The sequence below is a fragment of the Gallinula chloropus genome (assembly GCF_964237585.1).
Source record: "Gallinula chloropus genome assembly, chromosome: Z".
Classification (NCBI taxonomy): domain Eukaryota; kingdom Metazoa; phylum Chordata; class Aves; order Gruiformes; family Rallidae; genus Gallinula; species Gallinula chloropus.
Window position 1 is genome coordinate 25,942,849 of NC_140089.1, and position 19,235 is coordinate 25,962,083.

The following is a 19,235-nucleotide window of genomic DNA, read 5'->3' on the forward strand; positions in this document are numbered from 1 at the left end:
GTTTGTGCATTCTTATACATTACTTGTGAGCTATCTGTAAGCATTCATAGATTAATAGATGCGTGATAATAGCAGGAAGCATTCACTGCCCTCTAATACATAAATGATATAAAGCAAAAAGTGTTCTGTCCACTAACTCTCCAACAGACAAATTCTGTTCTGACAGCCTTTACAAATGGTCTATTTAACACAGCATGCATCCATTCAATTATCACATGTCCTGTTGGGGAATGAGGTATTCCATAAATGTGTTGCATTCCCCATTGTTGCAAGAATTCTTGGACAGACTGTGAATGGTAAGATGGGCCATTATCTGTTTTAATCTGTTTTGGGACCCCCATGATAGCAAAACATGAGGTCCAGTGCTTGATGACATGCTTTGCAGTCTCCCCAGTCATAGGGTTTGCCCAAATCATCCCTGAAAAGGTATCTACACTCACATGTAAAAATTGCAACCGTCCAAAACTGGGGACGTGTGTGACATCAGACTGCCACAACTCTAAGGCTTGTAAACCACGCGGATTAGTCCCAAACCCTAAGCCCTGATTATGATGTGAACACTGTGGACATGATTGAACTACCAGTTTGGCATCCACAGCGGAGATGTGAAATTGTCGTTGTAGACCTTTTTGTGTTCTGCTGGAACATTTCATGAGAAGCTTGGGCTGCCTCAAGGAGCTGCTAGGTGCTATCATAATGGCCTGGTCAGCTACTGCATTGCCTTCCCCTAGTCCTTTCCCAGTTTTATGGCTGCGTACATGCAAGACTGCATATTCATGAATTCTTCATAATGCAGCTCACAGTTGAACAAAAAACGTCATTAACTGAGAATTCTTGTTTTCCCTTTTGTAGGCATCTTCTAATCGAGTGTATATGCCCATAACATACAGGGAGTCTGTGACCACATTTAAAGGCTTCTGATCCCATTGGCAAAAGGCCCAGACCACTGTCTTAAGTTCTAATGTCTGCAACGTGTCCTTTGGTCGGCCTGGTATTACCTCTTTATGCCAATGATCATTCTGCAACGGGAATGGTAAAAAAGCAATCCTTCAAATCAATTATATGAATACGCCATCCTGCGGGCAGCATTGCAGGCGATGGCACACCAGGTTGGAGGGCTCCCATTGTTTCCATTTGTTCATTAATTTTGCATAAATTGTGTAATAAATGCCACTTGCCAGACTTTTTGGGCACAACAAATATGGGGGTATTCTACAGGCTCGTGCCAGATTTTTTGGGCACAACAAATATGGGGGTATTCTACGGGCTCGTAGAAGGTCAAATATGTTTAGCATCCAATTGTTCCAACTGTTTAACAATATTCAAGTGCTCTTCACTCAATAACCACTGCTCCACCCGTACTGGCTCATTAGTCAGCCATGTAAGGGCTGTTGGTGGCAGTGCTACAGTGGCCAAGGCTAAAAACCCTGATTTTTTCTGCGCACTCCCATCCGGCCGAGCACATCCCTACCAAGCAGCATCTGTAAGTTGCTGGGCAGATGAGTTACAAGTAGCAGCACGGTGACTGGATTTTCCCCGGTAACTTGTACGATAACTGGAAGCTTTGATTGTACTACGTTGGTTAAATCCTCAGCTCGCCTAGTGTTACTGACTGCCTCTGTGGGCCACTGAGAAGGCCAGTGGTCTGGGGACACAACAGAAGCATCAACTCTTGAATCTAGCAGTGCAGTTACCGTGATACTACTTGAACCCTGCTGCAATGTTACCGTCACCAAAGGCCTTTCTCCCAGCTGGGTGGTTAAGCAGACCGGCCTCCCAGTTGAGCCAAAGCCCCCGGTCCGCTGTGGCCCCTTGGCTCTTGGGGCATCCGCAGGTACAGGTATGAGTTGTGCTATACAGGTTCCTGCTGGAATGAATACAGGTGGAGTTATCGCGAACAGTAATGCATAGATGTCTCCCACGCAATCATCATCAATTACCCCTGGAATTAACACTACCCCAGACAACCCCAAAGAGGATCTCCCCATCAAAATAGCATGTAAATGTCGAGAGGATGATAAAGGGCCTTTCACTTGTAGTTTGACTTTTTGCACCCTGGTATCTTGTAGATAGGTATCTACTGCTGTTGCCACATCCACCCCAAGGCTCCCTCTGGTTGCTGGTTGTTGCTCATCAAGGTATGCTGGAGGGTTGGTTGGGTTGACCTTCGGCTTTTTTGCCTTGGTGCGCTTGGGCTTCACGCTGCCTTGACCGTTTCCCAACTCAGGAGAAGTTTGAGTGGCACGGGTACATTCAGGACAGTGATCACAGCAGACCTCCTTCGTACATGTTTGACGAACATGTCCCCATTGTCCACAACGGAAGCAACGAAAGTCCCGTAGCTTTCGTCTGCTTGATGTTCCACCTTTTTGCATTAATTTGGTTTGTACAGAAGCAGCAGTCGGAGATTTCTTATGACCTTGCTCTGTTTGAGCCACTCTCTGCAGCATCATTTCCACAGATGATCCCCAGGGAAGTGAGGCTAGGATAGAACGAGTGCTAGGGTTGGCATTGTCGTGAACCATAACACAAAATAACTGCTGTTTAATGTCTTCAGAGAGCTCACTATCCTGAATAGCAATCCACAACCGATCTACAAATTGTCCAAACAATTCCGTATCTTCCTGCTTAATACTGGCAAAGGCAGGTTCTTTTTTGTCGACCGGTATAGCGAAAATCGCTTCTAAAGCAAGGCGAGAGGAGAGACGGTGGAAAGCAGCAGGAAAATTTATTTGGTCATTGGGAGATGCATACTGTCCTAATCCCACCAACATATCAAGTGTTATTCCATGTAAAGGATCATTCAGCTCTCTAGGAGTAGCTGCTTCCTGTGCAGCACGCTCAAACCATTCCAAAAGAAACAGCAGATTATCTGAGGGAGTTAACAGCAAACGTCCCAAATTATGAATATCAGAAGGCAGATTCACGTTTGCAGTAAAGATCCACTGAATGATATTTTTGGACTCTTCAGAACGCAAGCCACAGTCGCTGACAGTTCTACACGCCTGCTGCAACAGCTTCCAGTCGTGAGGCTTCCATTCACCCCCGTCTTGATCCCGTACTACGGGGTTGGCAGCTCGCGACGCGGCTTCCCGTTGTGCTTCCATGAACGCGTTACGAATCACCACCTTCCGACGCGCTCGGACCGTACCTGGCGCAACCCTCCCACAAGGTGGCGCCGAAGGCACAGGCGTCTTGCAGGGTGCCGGCGGCCCTGCGCTAGCCATCTGATGATCCTGGTCTAACTTAGTCTTTTGGAGGCGCTCAGTAAGGTCTTGTACTCCTCCCTCCGCTCCCCCCAAATCAGAGGGGTTGTCAGATGTTTCAGGGGGACGCTTCGGGGCTGCGGAGCCTGCACTTTCAGGACGCTTCGTAGGCTCTCGTTGATCGGCAGACCCCGCCGAGGGCAAAGCGCCGTCCTTTTTTGTTCCCTTCGCCGACTTTCGCGGTTCCGCGGCCGCGGAACGTACTAAGCCACGGACCGGACTTTCACGCACTGTCTCCGCTGGAACTGGAGACCTTGTTAATGCCTGTGCTGCAGCGGCAGCCACGGGGCGTCCAGCCTGCGTTGCTTTTAAAGCGTTAAACACCACACGCCAGGTTGGTTCGAGAGACAGGAGCAATTTCTCTTCTTCATCACCCGCAATAAGGGCATCCCACATACGATTCCCGATCTCTCGCCATTCGGAGACACGAAGTATCTGTGCCACCTCTGTCAAATGTCCAGAGTGACGAGCCCATTTTATCAGCTCCGCTAGCTTGTTTGGAGGCACTTGCTCTCCTCTCTTAGAGAGACTACTAAGGAGCAGTTGCTCCGCATGTTCCCACTCCATTGTGGGTCCAGAGAACGGGGAGCGACCCCGCTTTTCCAGCTACCGCAGCTTACTTCTTTCAGCGGCTTCCCTCTGCCGCAGCTTCTCTGAAGATCCTATTGCTCCGGCCTGGCTGCTGCACCCGTCTCCGCAACGTCCTCTCTGGTCTCCGATCGCTCCCGGTCTCCGTCCGTTTGAGTCTCTCACTCAGGCGGCAACTGTTGTGAGATTATATAGACCTAAGGGTCACAATAACCAGGGGCCAGAATAGGCGGGGGGTGGGGGAGAAAGGCCATCTGCACCCTATCAGGTCTTTATCACCACAATGGAATTTCGAAGCACCACGAGATCTCTTTACGGGTTCTCATTCCCAGGCTTTTCATCCCCTTGTTAGTGAATTCTTCAGGTTGTTTATGTAAGTGCAAGTAGCTGTGGCCTTGGTCAGCTAACCAGGCTCCCACACACCAAGCTCAGGGAAGAGGGGGAGGAGGCGTTCCAGGCGCTCCTGCAGCCTGTGGAAAAACCCATGGTGGAGCGGGTGCCCAGCTGCAGCCCATGGAAAGGGCCGAGACCCCACCTGCAGCCTATCAAGAGACCCCACACTGGAGCAGGTGGAGACATGCAGGAGATGCTGTGACTCATGTTGTATCAAGCCTCTGCTGGTACTTGCAGCTGGTGGAGAGAGACAGAGACACAGTTAAGTGAGAAAGTGATCCATTGCAGAGCAGGTTTGCTAGGGGGATGGAGGGGGAGGGCGTTTGTGACCTCTTGGAGGACCAGGCTTAAGCAGAGAGACTGAGACATTTTATGATTTGTGACTGCACCCCATAGAGATTGCGGAATGATCTCTCCCTGTCCTTGACTCCCAAACTTCTCAGCATATATTTTTCTCCCCTGTCCAGCTGAAAAGGGGACTGATAGAGCAGCTTGGGTGGGCATTTGACCTCCAGCCGAGGCCAAACCACCACACAGATGTGTACAGAAATCCTAACACCGCACTGCCCAGGTTTAAACACTACCTGCCCCAAACAAGAAAATAGAAGTAACATTTCCTGGAAGTAGTAGGGTTTTATTGTGAGCAGGTGTTTAAAAGCTGAGGTACCGTTCTCTGTGCCACTTTGTCTACCCTACTGGGTATGTTACTACTAGGTATGCTAGTAGGGTTTGTCAAGTGAGAAATGTCTATGTAAAGTGCCTTCTCTTATGCAATATGAGCAAGTTGGCTATTGTAAGCTAACTTTACATAGATTCTTAAATTTGCACATGCAGATTTTCTATGATCTTCAGTAGAATGACTAATGCATACAAATTTCAGCAAATGCAAGGACACTTAGATCAAGATTTAGCTTTCTACTCGAGAGGAAATATATAGATGTGTGCAGCAGTTATAAAACAAGGATGGACTGGTGTGTGCTCCAGAAACTATATGGAAGGGCAACTGCAAGTTCTTTTACGGTCTACCTTTTTTTTTTTTTTCTTTTCTCTTTAATACTAACAGGCTATTGGTTTCTGAATTCAATATATCTGTGGCAAGCTTGGTATTTAAGACCATGCTGGCAAAAAACATTTCATGCCAAGGCTACTATCAAAGTCAGCCTCTCCTGCACCCTCGTCGTCGCTTCCTGAAGACGACAAAACTTGTTCCTCGACCTAAGGCCCTTCGGGGACCGCCGCCGCTCCTCGGGACAGCGCGGCCCCGGCGCCCCCGGCTACTGGCAGCCCAGCAGGGGTCAGTGCTGCCACGGAGTACTGGGCCGCGGCCGCCGGGAGGGGCCGCGGTGGCAGGAACCGGCGAGGTGAGCCCGAAAGGGGGGCAGGTCGGTACTGGGATTGTCACCCCCGCCTAACCGCAGGCCACCGCAAGTGGCACAGCAGAGCCACGGGAGAGGACAGCGCGGGTCCGGCTCCGGACCTGGCATGCCGGTGGAGTACCGTGAGATGCGGAGCGGTGCCGGTGCCGGGCGGGAGGGGCGGGCGGGTGCTCAGCAGCCAGCCCGTGGGCGGCGCCTCCTTGGTCAGGCAGGTGCCGTTTCCCGGTCTCTTGTCTCAAAAGCACCCGGGTGACCGCCGCCCGCCCGCTCCGGGGGAGCACTGCACGACCGACGGCAGGAGGCGGCCGTCGGCTGGCCGTTTGCTGGGTCGCTCAAGGCGCCGCTGCGCCCCCCCCCCCCCCCCCCCGCGATCCCTCCGCCCCCGTCGGGGCAGGAGGTGAGCGGCTGCCGGTGCCCTCCTTGCATGGCCGCGGGCAGCCGGGGGACGTCAGCATCGCTCCCGCCAGGAACGGCGGCCACCCCGCTCCACTAGCAGGGTCCGCGGCCGGAGATAACGTGCTCGCCGGGCGGAGACCATCCCCCCCCGGCTGCGGCGAAAGCTGCCCCGGCGCCCGTTCCTCCACACAAAGAGGAGGCACAGAAACGTGCGCGGACGGGGCGGAGGACGGGGCGGGTGGGGTGAGAGACTCGGTACCTCCCCGGGGCGGCAGTGGCGGAGGAGCCACTGTGACAGCAAGCCGCGGGCGAGGGCTGCGCCCTGGGCTCCTTCCTAAAAAGCTGCCGGTCTCTTTCCTCTTTTCCCACAGGGAGCGCCCGGCACCCCCGGTCCAGGCTCCTCCGCGGGATGGCGGCGGTGGCGGAGGGCCGCCCCGTGGGTTTGGGCGCCGCGTCCTAGCAGCCGCCGGCCTCCAGCCCCTGCGGCGGGGCGCTGAGCCGGGCGCGGAGCCGGGCGCGGCCCAGCCCCGGCTGCGCCTTAGCCCCTCTTCGCCGCCGTTCGGGGCTCTTGCCGCCTCCCTGGTCCGCCCCCGGCCATCGCAGCAGGCATGGGCTGTTTCTGCGCGGTCCCGGAGGAATTTTACTGCGAAGTTTTGCTCCTGGACGAGTCCAAGCTGACCCTGACCACCCAGCAGCAGGGCATCAAAGTAAGGGCAGGCGGCGAGGCTGTGGGATGCGCGGTGGGGGGAGCCCGCCGGGGCTGGGCTCCGCGGCGTGCGGTGCGGCTGCCCGGCGTACCGCGTTTCGGTAGTGGGGAACGGAGCTGCGTTCGGAAAACAAGGGGCTTTGGGATCCCGCGGGGGGCGTAAAAATAATTTCATAACTTTCGTTGCTATCTCGGGAGGGACAGGTAAACCGGGGAGAGATGCGTGCCGGTGGGGTAGACGTGTCTTTGGGGACTTTAAGAGACTCGTTTAAACGAGCAGGTGCCGACCACTCGGGACACGCGGCACAACTATGCTTTTGTACGTGCTACCAAAAAAGACCCTCAAAAAACAGGCTGCCGTGTACACGGACTGTTGAGCACCAGCGTTGACTCACTCACTCCCCTCTCCCTCTGCCTTTGGCCGCTGCTTCCTGCCGTGCCCTCGCAGGAGCTGCCTGCCTCTCCGGGGGAAAGGCCGGCGGCATCGGGTCAGCCCCGGGCGCCTCTCCCCGGCCCCCGTGAGCGGTGGGGCAGCAGCTCCCCAGCGGAGGGGTGAAGGTCCTGGCTCGTCTCCAGCCCTGTGGCGGGTAGTCTGGTCGGTGAGAAAAGCTCTTGTGCTGTTGCAGCATGCTCGGCGCGGATGAGTTCTTCAAAGCAGGCATCTGCCAAACGCTAATGAGCCCGGACAGAGTATGTGAAAACTGAGATTTTTCTAAAGGCCCTTAACTTTGCCCTGTTTGGCTAAGCCCGATGACAGCAAATGACGGGTCTCAGATACTTGAAGCCCTCGTTCAAAGAGCTGGGTACTTGAATTATCATCATAATTAAAATGTGGTTTCAGAGCTGGATCAGGAAAAAAAAAAAGAAGTCAGTTCTTTTAAACCATTGTTGGAAAGGGCTGATCTATTTTACCTAAGACACCCAAATAATAAAAGTCCCTATGCCTGTATGTTTCAGCTCCAGTGGTTAAGGTTTGGTGAAGCAAATTGGGAAAGGAAAACCCAAAGCAGGTGGAGAGGAAGTCTAAATTTAATGATAGAATTTTAACTGTAATCTGTGGCACTACCAGCTCTACGTGTATTGAGAATTATCAAGTTTTGCTGAATCAGCTGCCTGCAAACAGGCTCATAAATCCACGCTTAGCACAGTGGAGTAAGCAAATCACTGTGACGCTGGAATTCAGTAGCTGTGTTGCATCTTTAAAGGTTCTGAAAAACATAACTTTACATGCGCACCTGTGGGTTTATATGTGAATGCATATATGCTTTTGTTGCCTCTAAATCTGCAGTTGTGGAAGTGTATTAGAAGAATAATCTGCAGAGATAGCCCTATGGTTAGCTTCATGAATTCAAACCCAGGAATGTGAGAGTTCTGTTCAGTGTCTAATAAAAATTATTGTCCCATGGGAAAGAAAGGGTCTGAAGATGTAACTTCTTATTAAGAGTGTGACTTGCAGTTTTGGGAACTACTACTGTCTAATTTAAGATGAGGGTGTGGTTTCCTGGCATTCTCAGTGTGATCTGAATGCGGTATGACACTAAACATTTTGCCCCTTCCACCTGCTCCTTCTCTGTCTTGAATCTAACCACAGAGCAGTCACGGAGTCAGTTGGAACAGTGTGTGGATCTGACAGAAATGTAGTAGTGTTTAACATTTTGGGGTAGACACTGATACTGCACAGTAGGGAACTTTACGGAAGGAAGAACCTGTAGCAGTCTGGTCTGTTGGGTTTTTTGGGATCAAATTTGTATAACATGGAACCACACCCCAGCGCTGTAGTGCCGTGAGCCTTTGAAAACCTGTGGAGAGGAACTACACAGCTCTCCCTAGTCAGTGGTTTCCACCATTGTGGTCTCCCATGCTTTTGTACTTGCGTGAGTGTTTGTGCAGCTGCATCTGAAGAGCAGCACGTGTCCAGCTGAAGAGTAGCCACTGGTTTTCCTTTTGCTGGGTTAGTCTTCAGCTGGGTAGGTGCCCTGATCTGATTCACAGCTGGAGGAGGGCAGAGCTAGCTCTTTCAACTGAGTCCTGGCTCACATCATTTTAAACTGCTCAGGGAGCATTTGGTTGGTTTTATTCTACAAGTTTCCACTGAAGTTTGTAGGATTATTTATTAGTAAAACAGACCTTAGTATTTGTCATGTTCTGACATTTGGCACTTTAACCTTGAAATACAAATGTTTTATTTGAATTGTAGCAGGTATGCATCTGAAAATGGAGATTCTTGTAGTTGTTTTTATAGAATTTCATCTGTGGCATCGAGGTATTGATTGTAAATGTTCTTATCTATTTTATTTTAAAACAAAGATTTCTGTATGTGATCTTTTTTGTATTAACACTTTTTTATTGGGTTCACAGCTGCATGGGAAAGATGCTTTTAGGTACTCCTTCACAAATCGTGAACAAGGTATTAGAAGAGCAGTGATTTTAAGTGGTTACACAAGCAGATTTGTACCCGTCTTTTCCACAAGCAGATGCATATCTGCTCGAAATAAACCCCACAACTTAATAGCTCTTTAATGTCTGTGTACTTACTTGGTATTAGTGGATTTAGTCCTATTTGGTTTGAAAGGCAGAAGACTGAGCTCTGTGACTGTAGGAGTCCTAGGCAACTTCCTTTCTTCTGTGAATCTGGAATGAAGTAATGAATTAAATACTTTTTTCTGAATTGATGTAGAGTTCTGAAGATGCACTGCTTAGTTTGCATGATAGTAATTTCTGGCTTGCTACACTTGACAGCAACTACACGCAGCAAAATATGACATTTTTGAATTGCAGTTTTAATTAACGTGCTCTTGGTACTACAGTGGGCTTTAAGTTGCAATTAACATTAAAACAATGAGCAGCAGTGCCACAAGACTAAGGCTTTGAATGCAATTTAGAGGTTCTTGTCTCTCTGGATTTCAAAGAGCTTGTTAGGGAAAGGATTGGCTTTTTTCTGGTTCCAAGTGGGGAAGTTGAGGTGCAAAGAGGTCAAGTAGACTTTTTCAGTGCTGCGCAACAGATCAACATCAGAGCCAAGAATAAAGTTCCCAGCTGTATATATTGGTAGCAGATGATCAGTCTGTTAGTGGGTCGTGCTGTCTGGAGGGGATGATCTCTTTAGTTGCCCAAACTGACTTGCTTCTCATAGTTTGTTTCTGTTTTCCCTCTGTTAGTATTGCTGTTCTTCCTTTATATCTTTGTGGTTTAAGGTCAGAGTACTGTTGTGTCAAAATGTGGAAGCTGGTTCTCCAGCCTTCAGTTTTACAGCAGCGTGGTTATACGTAGATAATCAAGAAAGGACATCAAATAACTCATAATCTTCTGTTTCCCTGCAGTATGTTAAAAAGTGCTATGCATTTTGGAATTTACCTGTTTTGAGATATTAAAGCAATGGCAGTTGTTAGTCCAAGCAATTTTGGATTAAAAGACGCTGTTCATCAGGTTCAGATACAGTTTGTTTAATCAATGGTCTATTGGGGCAGCTTTTCCTCTTAATAGGGTGGTCAAGATACCAGTTAAGAGACAGGTTTTTAGCAGGTTTTTTGCTATAAATAAGGTAAGAATCATCTGTTACTGGAAAAGTAATCACTTTTCCAGGGCTGTTACTTTGATTAATCTTCACATAGATGTAACAATAATGTAGGCATTTTAATGGTACAGTAGTACCATCTGAGTAGGTATAGCTTATTTGTTGATGTCACAAAACATGCCAGTAGTGTTTTGAGATATCTGACTGATGGGTTGTGGGCATTACATATTTTGACTCTGCTATGAATTGGCATAATAGTCCTCACAGAAGGAGATTGGTATGCCTTGTTGGACAGATTTGTTATTGGAGGTCAAGGAAACCTCTGTGTACCTTCAGAAAAGACCACTATGAAGTCTTTTTGTGGTCAGCTGTTTAAGAAAAACAGTCATCCAGTAATGTGTTTGTAACAGGAATCTAACAACCTTTTAACTTACTTTCCTCGAAAACACTGATTAAGATAAATGGTTTTTGGTTTTTCCTGAAGAAGTTTAAAATACTATGAAACATTTTATGTTTGTATGTCTTTGAGTAGAATAAATTTCTGCAGAAAATGTTAGCTCTACTTCTCCAGTGAACCAATGCTCTAGTCTAAAGCTGTCTGGTCATTGCACTTTCAAAGTATTCCTTGAAGTTCCTCTCTAAGCACTGTATTTGTGCTAAGTCGTATTTAATTTGGCATGTGTGGTGGGCCAATAGCAAAGTTACATTATAGTATAAATGATGAATAGGACGGATACACGAATTCTTCCTGGAAGACTCCTGTTACAGTGTATGTTTTACAGTATATGTTCTCTAGCATTATTTTACTAGATAGTACTCTCTAATACTGATACTCTAGGCCCCATACCACTTGCGTAGTATGTTAAGTTGTTAACTTGTGCTTCTGTGATATACAAGGCTGGCTGGCATTCCATATCTGGCCCTCCATAGAGAGATGCATGCTTACAGGTCGAATCTCTGTCTACAAAGAAACTGTGTGGGTTTTATTGGGCAAATAAGCAGGCATAATGACTGAGAATTTAAGAAAATGAGATCCAACAGCAGGCTTCAGTGTCTCTACATGATTTAAAAAATAAACATAAAAGCGCACACACACAAAAGTATATGAAATCACAGTATCACAGTATTGTAGGGGTTGGAAGGGACCTTGAGAGATCATCAGGTCCAACCCCCTGCCAAAGCAGCTCCCCAGCTCATATTGCACAGATAGGCATCCAGGTGGGTCTTGAATATCTCCAGAGAAGGAGACTCCACTCCTGGGCAGCCTGTCCCAGGGCACTGTCACCCTCACTGGGAAAAAGTTCTTCTGCATGTTGGTGCGGAACTTCCTGTGCTCCAACTTGCAGCCATTGCCCCTTGTCCTGTCCCCACAGACCACTGAAAAGGAGCTGGCCATTTCCCCCTGCATCCCCTGCTTCAGATAATTATAAACTTTAATTAGATCCCCCCTTAGTCTTCTCTTCTCAAGACTGAACAGCCCCAGCTTATTCAGCCTCTCCTCATAGGGGAGATGCTCCAGGCCCTTAATCATCTTCGTAGCCCTTCTTTGGACTCTCTCCAGGAGATCCCTGTCCTTTTTATCCCAGGGAGCCCAGAACTGGACATAATACTCCAGGTGGGGCCTGACCAGGGCAGAGTAGAGGGGGAGGATCACCTCCTTTGACCTGCTGGCTAAACTCCTCCTGATGCACCCCAGGATCCCATTGGCTCTCTTAGCCACCAGTGCACACTGCTGGCTCATGGTCAACCTGTCATCTACCAGGACCCCCAGGTCCTTCTCCACTGAGCTCTTCTCCAGTAGGTCATCCCCTAGCCTGAAAGGAACGGTTATTCCTTCCCAGATGCAAGACTTTACACTTGCTTTTATTGAACCTCATCTGGTTTCTCCCTGCCCAGCTCTCCAGCCTGTCCAGGTCTCTCTGGATGGCAGCTCAGTGTTCCTGCGTGTCAGCCACTCTTCCCAGCTTTGTATCATCGGCGTACTTGCTGAGGGTGGATGCTATTCCCTCACCAAGGTCGTCAGTGAAGATATTAAACAGGAAAGTAGTGAGTGACTGAGGTTAGGAACTGTGTTAAATGGCTTAATATGTAAAAAAACATGAGTGGGTTAATTAGGTTAGGATACATGTTAAGAAACTTAGGCTGATTGACAAAATGATTTCATAGAATCACAGAACCGTGTGAGTTGGAAGGGACCTCAGAGCCCATCTAGTTCCAACCCTGAGCACGCCATGGGCAGGGGCACATTCACTAGCCCAGCCTGCCCAAAACCCCATTCAGCCTGGCCTTCAACACTGCCAGGGAGGGAGCAGCTACAGCTAACCTGGGCAACCTGTGCCAGGGCCTTACCACCCTCACAGTTTAAGATTTTTTCCTAATATCCAATCTGAATCTAACCCTTCTTCATCTTAAGGTCATTCTCCCATGTCCCATCACTGCGCTCTGTGACAAACAATCCCTCTTCTGCTTTTCTGTAGGCTCTTCAGGTACTGGAAGGCCACTATAAGGTCTCCCCAGAGCTCCTCTTCTCCAGGCTGAACAAGCCCAACTCTCTCAGCCTGTTTTCATAGGAGAGGTGCTCCAGCCCCCTGATTATCTTCATGGCCCTCCTCTGGACTTGTTCCAACAGGCCCATGTCCTTCTGTGTTGAGGGCTCCAAAGCTGGACACAGTGCTCCAGATGAGGTCACCAAAGCAGAGTAGAGGGGCAGAATCACCTCCCTTGACCTGCTGGCCATGGTGGTTTTGCTGCAGCCGAGGATACAGATTTGACATGATACATAAAAGTAGGTAAGCATACAATTTCTGGGGATTATTCCGCTGTTATATTGTCTTTTTTTCACTCCCCAGTGAAAAATATATATACTATATACAGAAAATGTGGTGTGTACTTTTTGGTCAAACTAATTTAGTTCAAGGGACTCCAAGGAATCAATATGGGAATAGTAGGCTCCCGTTTTTTTCCCCTGGTGAAAATGTTTAATGAATTCATGTGTTATTCAGGAAATAGAGCCCTGTGAATACAAATATCTTACATTGTGTTAATTATTGTAATTGAGAGATGACATTAAAAGTCAAACAGGTAGTCATTTGCTGTGTGAGTATGGAATGTATTTTTTGTAGTAGTGATTTCTGCTGTTTTATACTTCTACATTTTTTAAAAGGGAAAGCATCTTACTGTGAAAATTGTTCTTAATTATGCAGGTACACTATTTCAAAAATCCTAAAAGCCTTTTTTAATGGTAGATTGCAGTTGCTTTCCACCTATGGTAATTTACTTGCCATCTACAGTAATTACTAAACTGTAATATTGAAGTTCAAGCATATTAAATTGGGCTCTTTCCTTTGCCCTGTTCGGTATTGATTAATAGATACCTCGAAGGCAGATTCTTCTGGATATTCAGAGTACTGTTTTGAGAAGAATAGTTGATAAAAAGTGAATTGGTTAAAAGGAACACAATCTTGAAATCCAGCTCTTTTTTTTTTTTTTGAACACTGAAAACAGTGTTTAAAAAACATACCATTCTAAGAATTGTTAGCAACCTCATAGTTTATTTTCTTTGCAGACCTACAGGTTTCTGTTATGTGTGCATATTTTGATCAATATCAAGGAAATTAGGTAGATAATATTGTCATGCTCCAAGTGTATATAAGTACATGTTGTCTTCTTCAGTGTTGTAGGTACAGTACATCTAAGAATTGTTTGTAACAAAAGGAACAAAACAAAATTTAAACAAAAATATTAATTAATGATACTCCATAGCACTTTCATATTAGAAAGTAGATGTTTCTTAGATTTCTGTCATGGGTATAAAATATCATCTGATTGACATCTGAATACAAGAAGGCGCGCCTGGAGTTGTGCACTGTATCAGTCCTCTAGAAATGGACTGAAATAGAATACAATTCTAGTTAAGAAAAGAATGAAAGTAAGAAAAGGGCTCATAACCCATGCTGTTAACTACCTCTCGAAATTACTGTCACATACTTGAAATAGATTACTAATTTCACCAGTATCTTTACAGATGAGACCAGCAATTTTGAATACCCCAGGGAATAACCATAAAATAAATGAACACTGAGACACTTTATTTTCCCTAGGTGCACTTAACTAAATTAATGAAACCAGCATGACAGCGAGAAGGAAATCCATTAACTTTTAAATGAACTTACATCTTAGTCAGCCTGAGATTTGAGTAATAACATTGTCAGAGGGGTCTGTTTTGCTGGTCTCAATGAACAATAATTTCTTTGTATAACCAGGGCAAACATAAGCTGTGTGAGATGGCCTTTTTATTAAACAATTCTGGATTTCTGTAACTTGTATTGAACATTTCTTATATTAGTATTTAGTATAGCTAAATACCATCTGTTGATATTTTATTCATTTTAGTTTATTCAAGTCCTTAGTTTATTAAAATATAACTGCAGAATTTCAACCCTTCCCCTCAAGAAAGAAAACTGCTAAAAATTTCTGTGTGATACAAGGGTAACTCTTGAAGAGACTAAATAATTTGTAAGGTGGTTCAGAAAGCGAATTTCATTAAGAAGCTATAGCTCTATGTCACTTCACACTAAAATATCTGTTGCCAAGTTGGTATTGAACATGCATGAGAAAATGAGAGGTTATGAATTGGTCGCATTTCACATTGAGTCATTACTAATATTCATACTTTTGGTAGGAAGATGAGAAAATACTGATGCATTCTCCTTTCTTCATTCTTGTCAGTGATTTTTTTATTTCATCTTGTACTTTCCTCAGGAGTATTTCATTTTTGTAATGACAGAGCAACTTTATTAGCTGCATTTTACTTAGAAGTGTGATCTTTGCTAGCAGGTAATTGTATTCCAGTATCTGAGTAGAATTTGGCAGTCTGCACTTTTAGTCCACATTTTAGATACTCTCTTTTTGATCAGATCTTGTGCTTGAGCATGCTAGTTTAATTTCATAGTATAAAATGAAGATTGTAATTTCATTATTCATTGTGCTTCTGTTCCCATTTCCTTCTTTGCATCCTGTGTTAGGGATGGTTGAACACTGCAGGCCCTAAGGTCAAAGGGACATGCTTGGGGTCGACCCGTGCTATTATTTAGATGTAGAAAGCCAGTAGAAACATTGCATAATGAGAACTCTGCTCCTTTGGTTTTGCTGCAGCATGAAGAGCAGGACTGTTTTGGCAAGTGGGAAATGTGCTTTTTAAAATCTCTGCATTGCTTGGTTTGTGACCATAGGTGCTGCATTTTGTTTTGGTTTTTTAACTAAGATTTCATTATCACCATAAACCTGCCATACCTGATCTTTCTTCTTACCTTGTTCTGCCTCTTATCCCACTGGTCAGAAGTAGCCTGTGCTTAGTGATTCTGGGAGGTAGGTGCTTACCTGTAGGAAAATGTGTCAGTATGGTCTGGTGTAAGGTATATAAAGGAACACAGGCAGCAGCTGTCACACAGCCAGTGGATTTACATTCTTTATTTGGTGCAAGTAAAAGAGGAACAGTAGTATTGGGAAGGTTGGGTATTGAGAGAAACAGTTGGGAATATGAGTGACCGAGGAAAAGAAATGTTGTGGTGACCTTTCCAGAGCTGGAAAAAAGACACCTCAGTAGTTGCTTTGAATTGATAGTACACATCATCATCATCATTGAAAATAACAACTGAAATTTAAAATATCTGTGAAGGGATTGTTCGATCATTTTCATGGAAGTCTTTAGTGAGTTGAATGCATCATTAATCTGTAGTACCAGGAGTATTGTATTAAACCTAGGTTGCTAGCACTCTCAGAGGTTTGTAAGAATTTCTTTTAAGCAAACCCTTCTTTCTCATTGTCTTCTTTTATTCTCTCTTGGTGTGACATGAGGGAAGACCATACAAGTGTCAAACCCTCCCTCCTATCAGGTTTTTTTTTTTAGCAGTTATGTTTGAAAAAGGGAATCCTTTATATTCTGTGGAATTCAACTGCTATTTGTACCTACATTTAAAATATATAATAAAGTCATTATAGTCTTGGATAGTTACTAATGTAAATAAAAAAGTAGGCTATATTTTGTATTGTTCATATACTTATTTGTCTGTATTTACCTTTTAAACTTCTCAGGGTTACAAATGGCTTTCTAAAATCCAGACAAGAAGACACCCTATCTTCAAGTTTTGGGTATGTGGGTAAAATCTGTATGTGGTTGAGCGAGCCTTTTGATAATAAGTGGCTCAGCACTTTACTGTCTTTCCTGTGTTCTCAGGAAAATGAGAACTGAATGCACTGAGGGATAAATTCTTTGGCTGTGTGAGACAGAATGCCTTTTAGTAATGGAAAAGGAAGATCTTTTATATCTCAATTGCATGAAAAGTATTTGGAAGGCAGAAAATGGCAGCTTCCCTATGTAATTAGTGGTAAAATTTGGCATGGCTACTAATGTATGTAAGCACATGCTTTAACACTTTGCAGAACTAAAGGCAGTTGAGCATTTTGCAGGGTTGAGCCAGAGGAAAGATCATCCAGATAAAAAATACCAGACCTTATTCTTGTCTTCCCTATACTAAATTTCACTGTAAGTTCTTGTTTATGTCTTAGAATAGGTTCTTTGTAGTATCACCAAAATACTTCCTATCTACAGTAATTCCCACTTCTTATTTATTAAATACTGAAAATCTACTCTACTATTGATCTTTTAAATAGATTAGATATGGAAAAATTACAGCTCTGGTTTTAGTTCATAAATTTTATTACAGTGTCAAAAAAAATTGCAACAAAAATCTTTTGTGGATGAATGGTGGCTAGCAGGAATGTAATGGGGTTTAGTTTTTCCCCTCAAAGTATCAGAAAAAGAGTTGTCTTTGTAAGGGGCTACATTCAGAACCATAAGGGAAAATACTTTTTTTGTGATTTTATTTTTTTTTTTTTTTTGCCATGCATGAGTACCACAGGAAACTTGTGAAACTAGCTACTCAGAACTAAAAAAATGAGGAAGAACACTTAGGTGAGTAACGAGGCATGAGTTCAGCACTTGAAGCAAATGTTAGATAACCCTCCTGAAAAGAGGTAGTCTCTGAATATTGGTATGACACACAGGAGGAAAGCAGACTCTCCACATCTTCCTACTGGGGTCATCTTGAGCTCTCCTTAAAACCTGGTGTTTGCCAGTACCAGAGACAGAATAATACTATTAGGCCTTGCCTCATTCTGTTTCAGTGGCTTTACCTATTTGCTGCTGGTATGGAATATGGCTATTGTTTATGAAGTAGTGTAATCTTCTTACAAAGGCTGTTGAAGGGAAAGGAAGTCACATGCCACAACAAAATGGGACTGGAAAGCCATGACTGCTACTGTTCTTTCAGGTTTTGTTCATGCTGAGGAACTGTCGGATTCTGTTTCCTATAGTTCTCTGTCTGTGTTAACTAAGAAGGCAACATGAAGGAATGTAAGGAGCCTGTTAAGTCTCCTGGGCTAAGTTGTGCAGCTGGCCACATCTGCACTGTGGTACACACAGCCCAGACGTCCCTCTTTGGGGGTCCTTTGAAGTCTGCTTGATGCTGATGGACAGTCTTTTGTCTGTGTGGTAGATTTGTTTATTTTATATGCCAAAATTAAAAGGAAGCTGAGTCTCAGACTCATAATTCTGATTGCTCTACCATGGCTGTAAGGGGTGAGTGATAGATATATCTGAGTGCTTTGAAGTCACATGCAATGCTGGGTAGTGTTCAGGAGTGGCTTGGAGTGACCAAAACCAAGCTGTTTATGTTGAGGACCATTCAGCCAGTGATCCTAACAACTATACCAGAGTCTCCATTGAAAACAAATTAGGACATCTTAGAAGCAGTTGTAGGAGTAAGGTAGCCTAAGTTTGTTTGTGCTGATTGGGAGAAAAAGGCCCTGGGCAAATGAAGAAGAGATGCAAATTGATAGCCAGGTTACAGTTTCGTAAAGTTTTTCTCATATTGCTGTTTCCTCTGTGAAAGAAGGGAAGAAAGCCACGAGACCTTGCAGAGGAACCTTTTGAAGAGGTGTGTGAGTATCCTGGCTTACCCTTAGCTTTTTAGGTTTAATTTGCATTGGCTGCATTAGCTAGGGGAGGAGGGAGAGGGCTTAAAGATATTTCAATATTTTGAGGATGGAATAAAGCCCTTTAAGTTCCAAAGAACAAATATTTTGCCTCTATTTTTCAGCTTTTTTTTCTCCCTATTAATTTTTTCTCTCTAAAAGTCCCTCAGCAGGATGGAGATGTTCCACAACATATGTCCATATGCCTTTTGTTTCTATGTATGCCATTTAAATTGGCTAACAGCCTTCTTTTTAGCATGCTCTTCACCTGGATCATAGCAAGCTCTAAAGCCACACTTGGGAACAAAAGCTTTGGTGTCCTTCAAAGATACAACATTTATTCCAGGTGATTTTGAATAGTCTTTTGTTCTTCAGTGTGAAGGCTTGACCTTAGTAAGGTAATGGTATCTTTAGCATCAAAAGGCATTTTTTAAATTAAGAACAAACTTTCTCCAAAAATGAGAGGTATTCTCTGCTCTCCCAATATTTCAGATAGGTATGGATGAGATAGGAAAGTTAAGAAAATGCTCTTAGCCTTGTGATTACTCCAGTTCCTCCACTGTTCCTGGGCTGTTCCCACAAAAGCCAATTCTCTTCCTCAGGCAGTGATTTGGTAATAACGTTTCTTTTTCTTGTGAAAGCAATAATGAATTTCTAAAGTCTTTCCCTGATTTGGCAACCCATGAAATCACAGAACCACAGGGTTGGAAAAGACCTTTAAAGATCATCAGGTCTAACCATTCCCATCCTAAACTAAACCATATCCCTAAGTACCTCATCAGTCCTTTTTTTGAACACATCCAGGGAAGGTGACTCAACCTCCGCCCTGGGCAGCCTGTTCCAGGCCCTGACAACTCTTTCTGTAAAAAATTTTTTTCTAGTATCTAATCTAAACCTGCCCTGGTGCAGCTTCATGCCATTTCCCCTTGTTCTGTCTCCTGTCACCTGGCTGAAGAGACCAT

General features: G+C 45.0%; 1 protein-coding gene across 1 annotated transcript in view; it reads left to right on the forward strand.

Moving 5' to 3' along the window:
• Positions 1 to 6,627: 6,627 nt before the first annotated feature.
• The window catches only part of EPB41L4A (erythrocyte membrane protein band 4.1 like 4A), a gene marked incomplete at its 5' end in the record, with an annotated part of 137,535 nt that continues 124,927 nt past the window's right edge, over positions 6,628 to 19,235 (forward strand). Inside the window, one exon of the mRNA XM_084278849.1 lies at positions 6,628 to 6,726. Coding sequence (XP_084134975.1) covers positions 6,628 to 6,726 — 99 coding nt within the window. The remainder of the gene's footprint in view (positions 6,727 to 19,235) is intronic.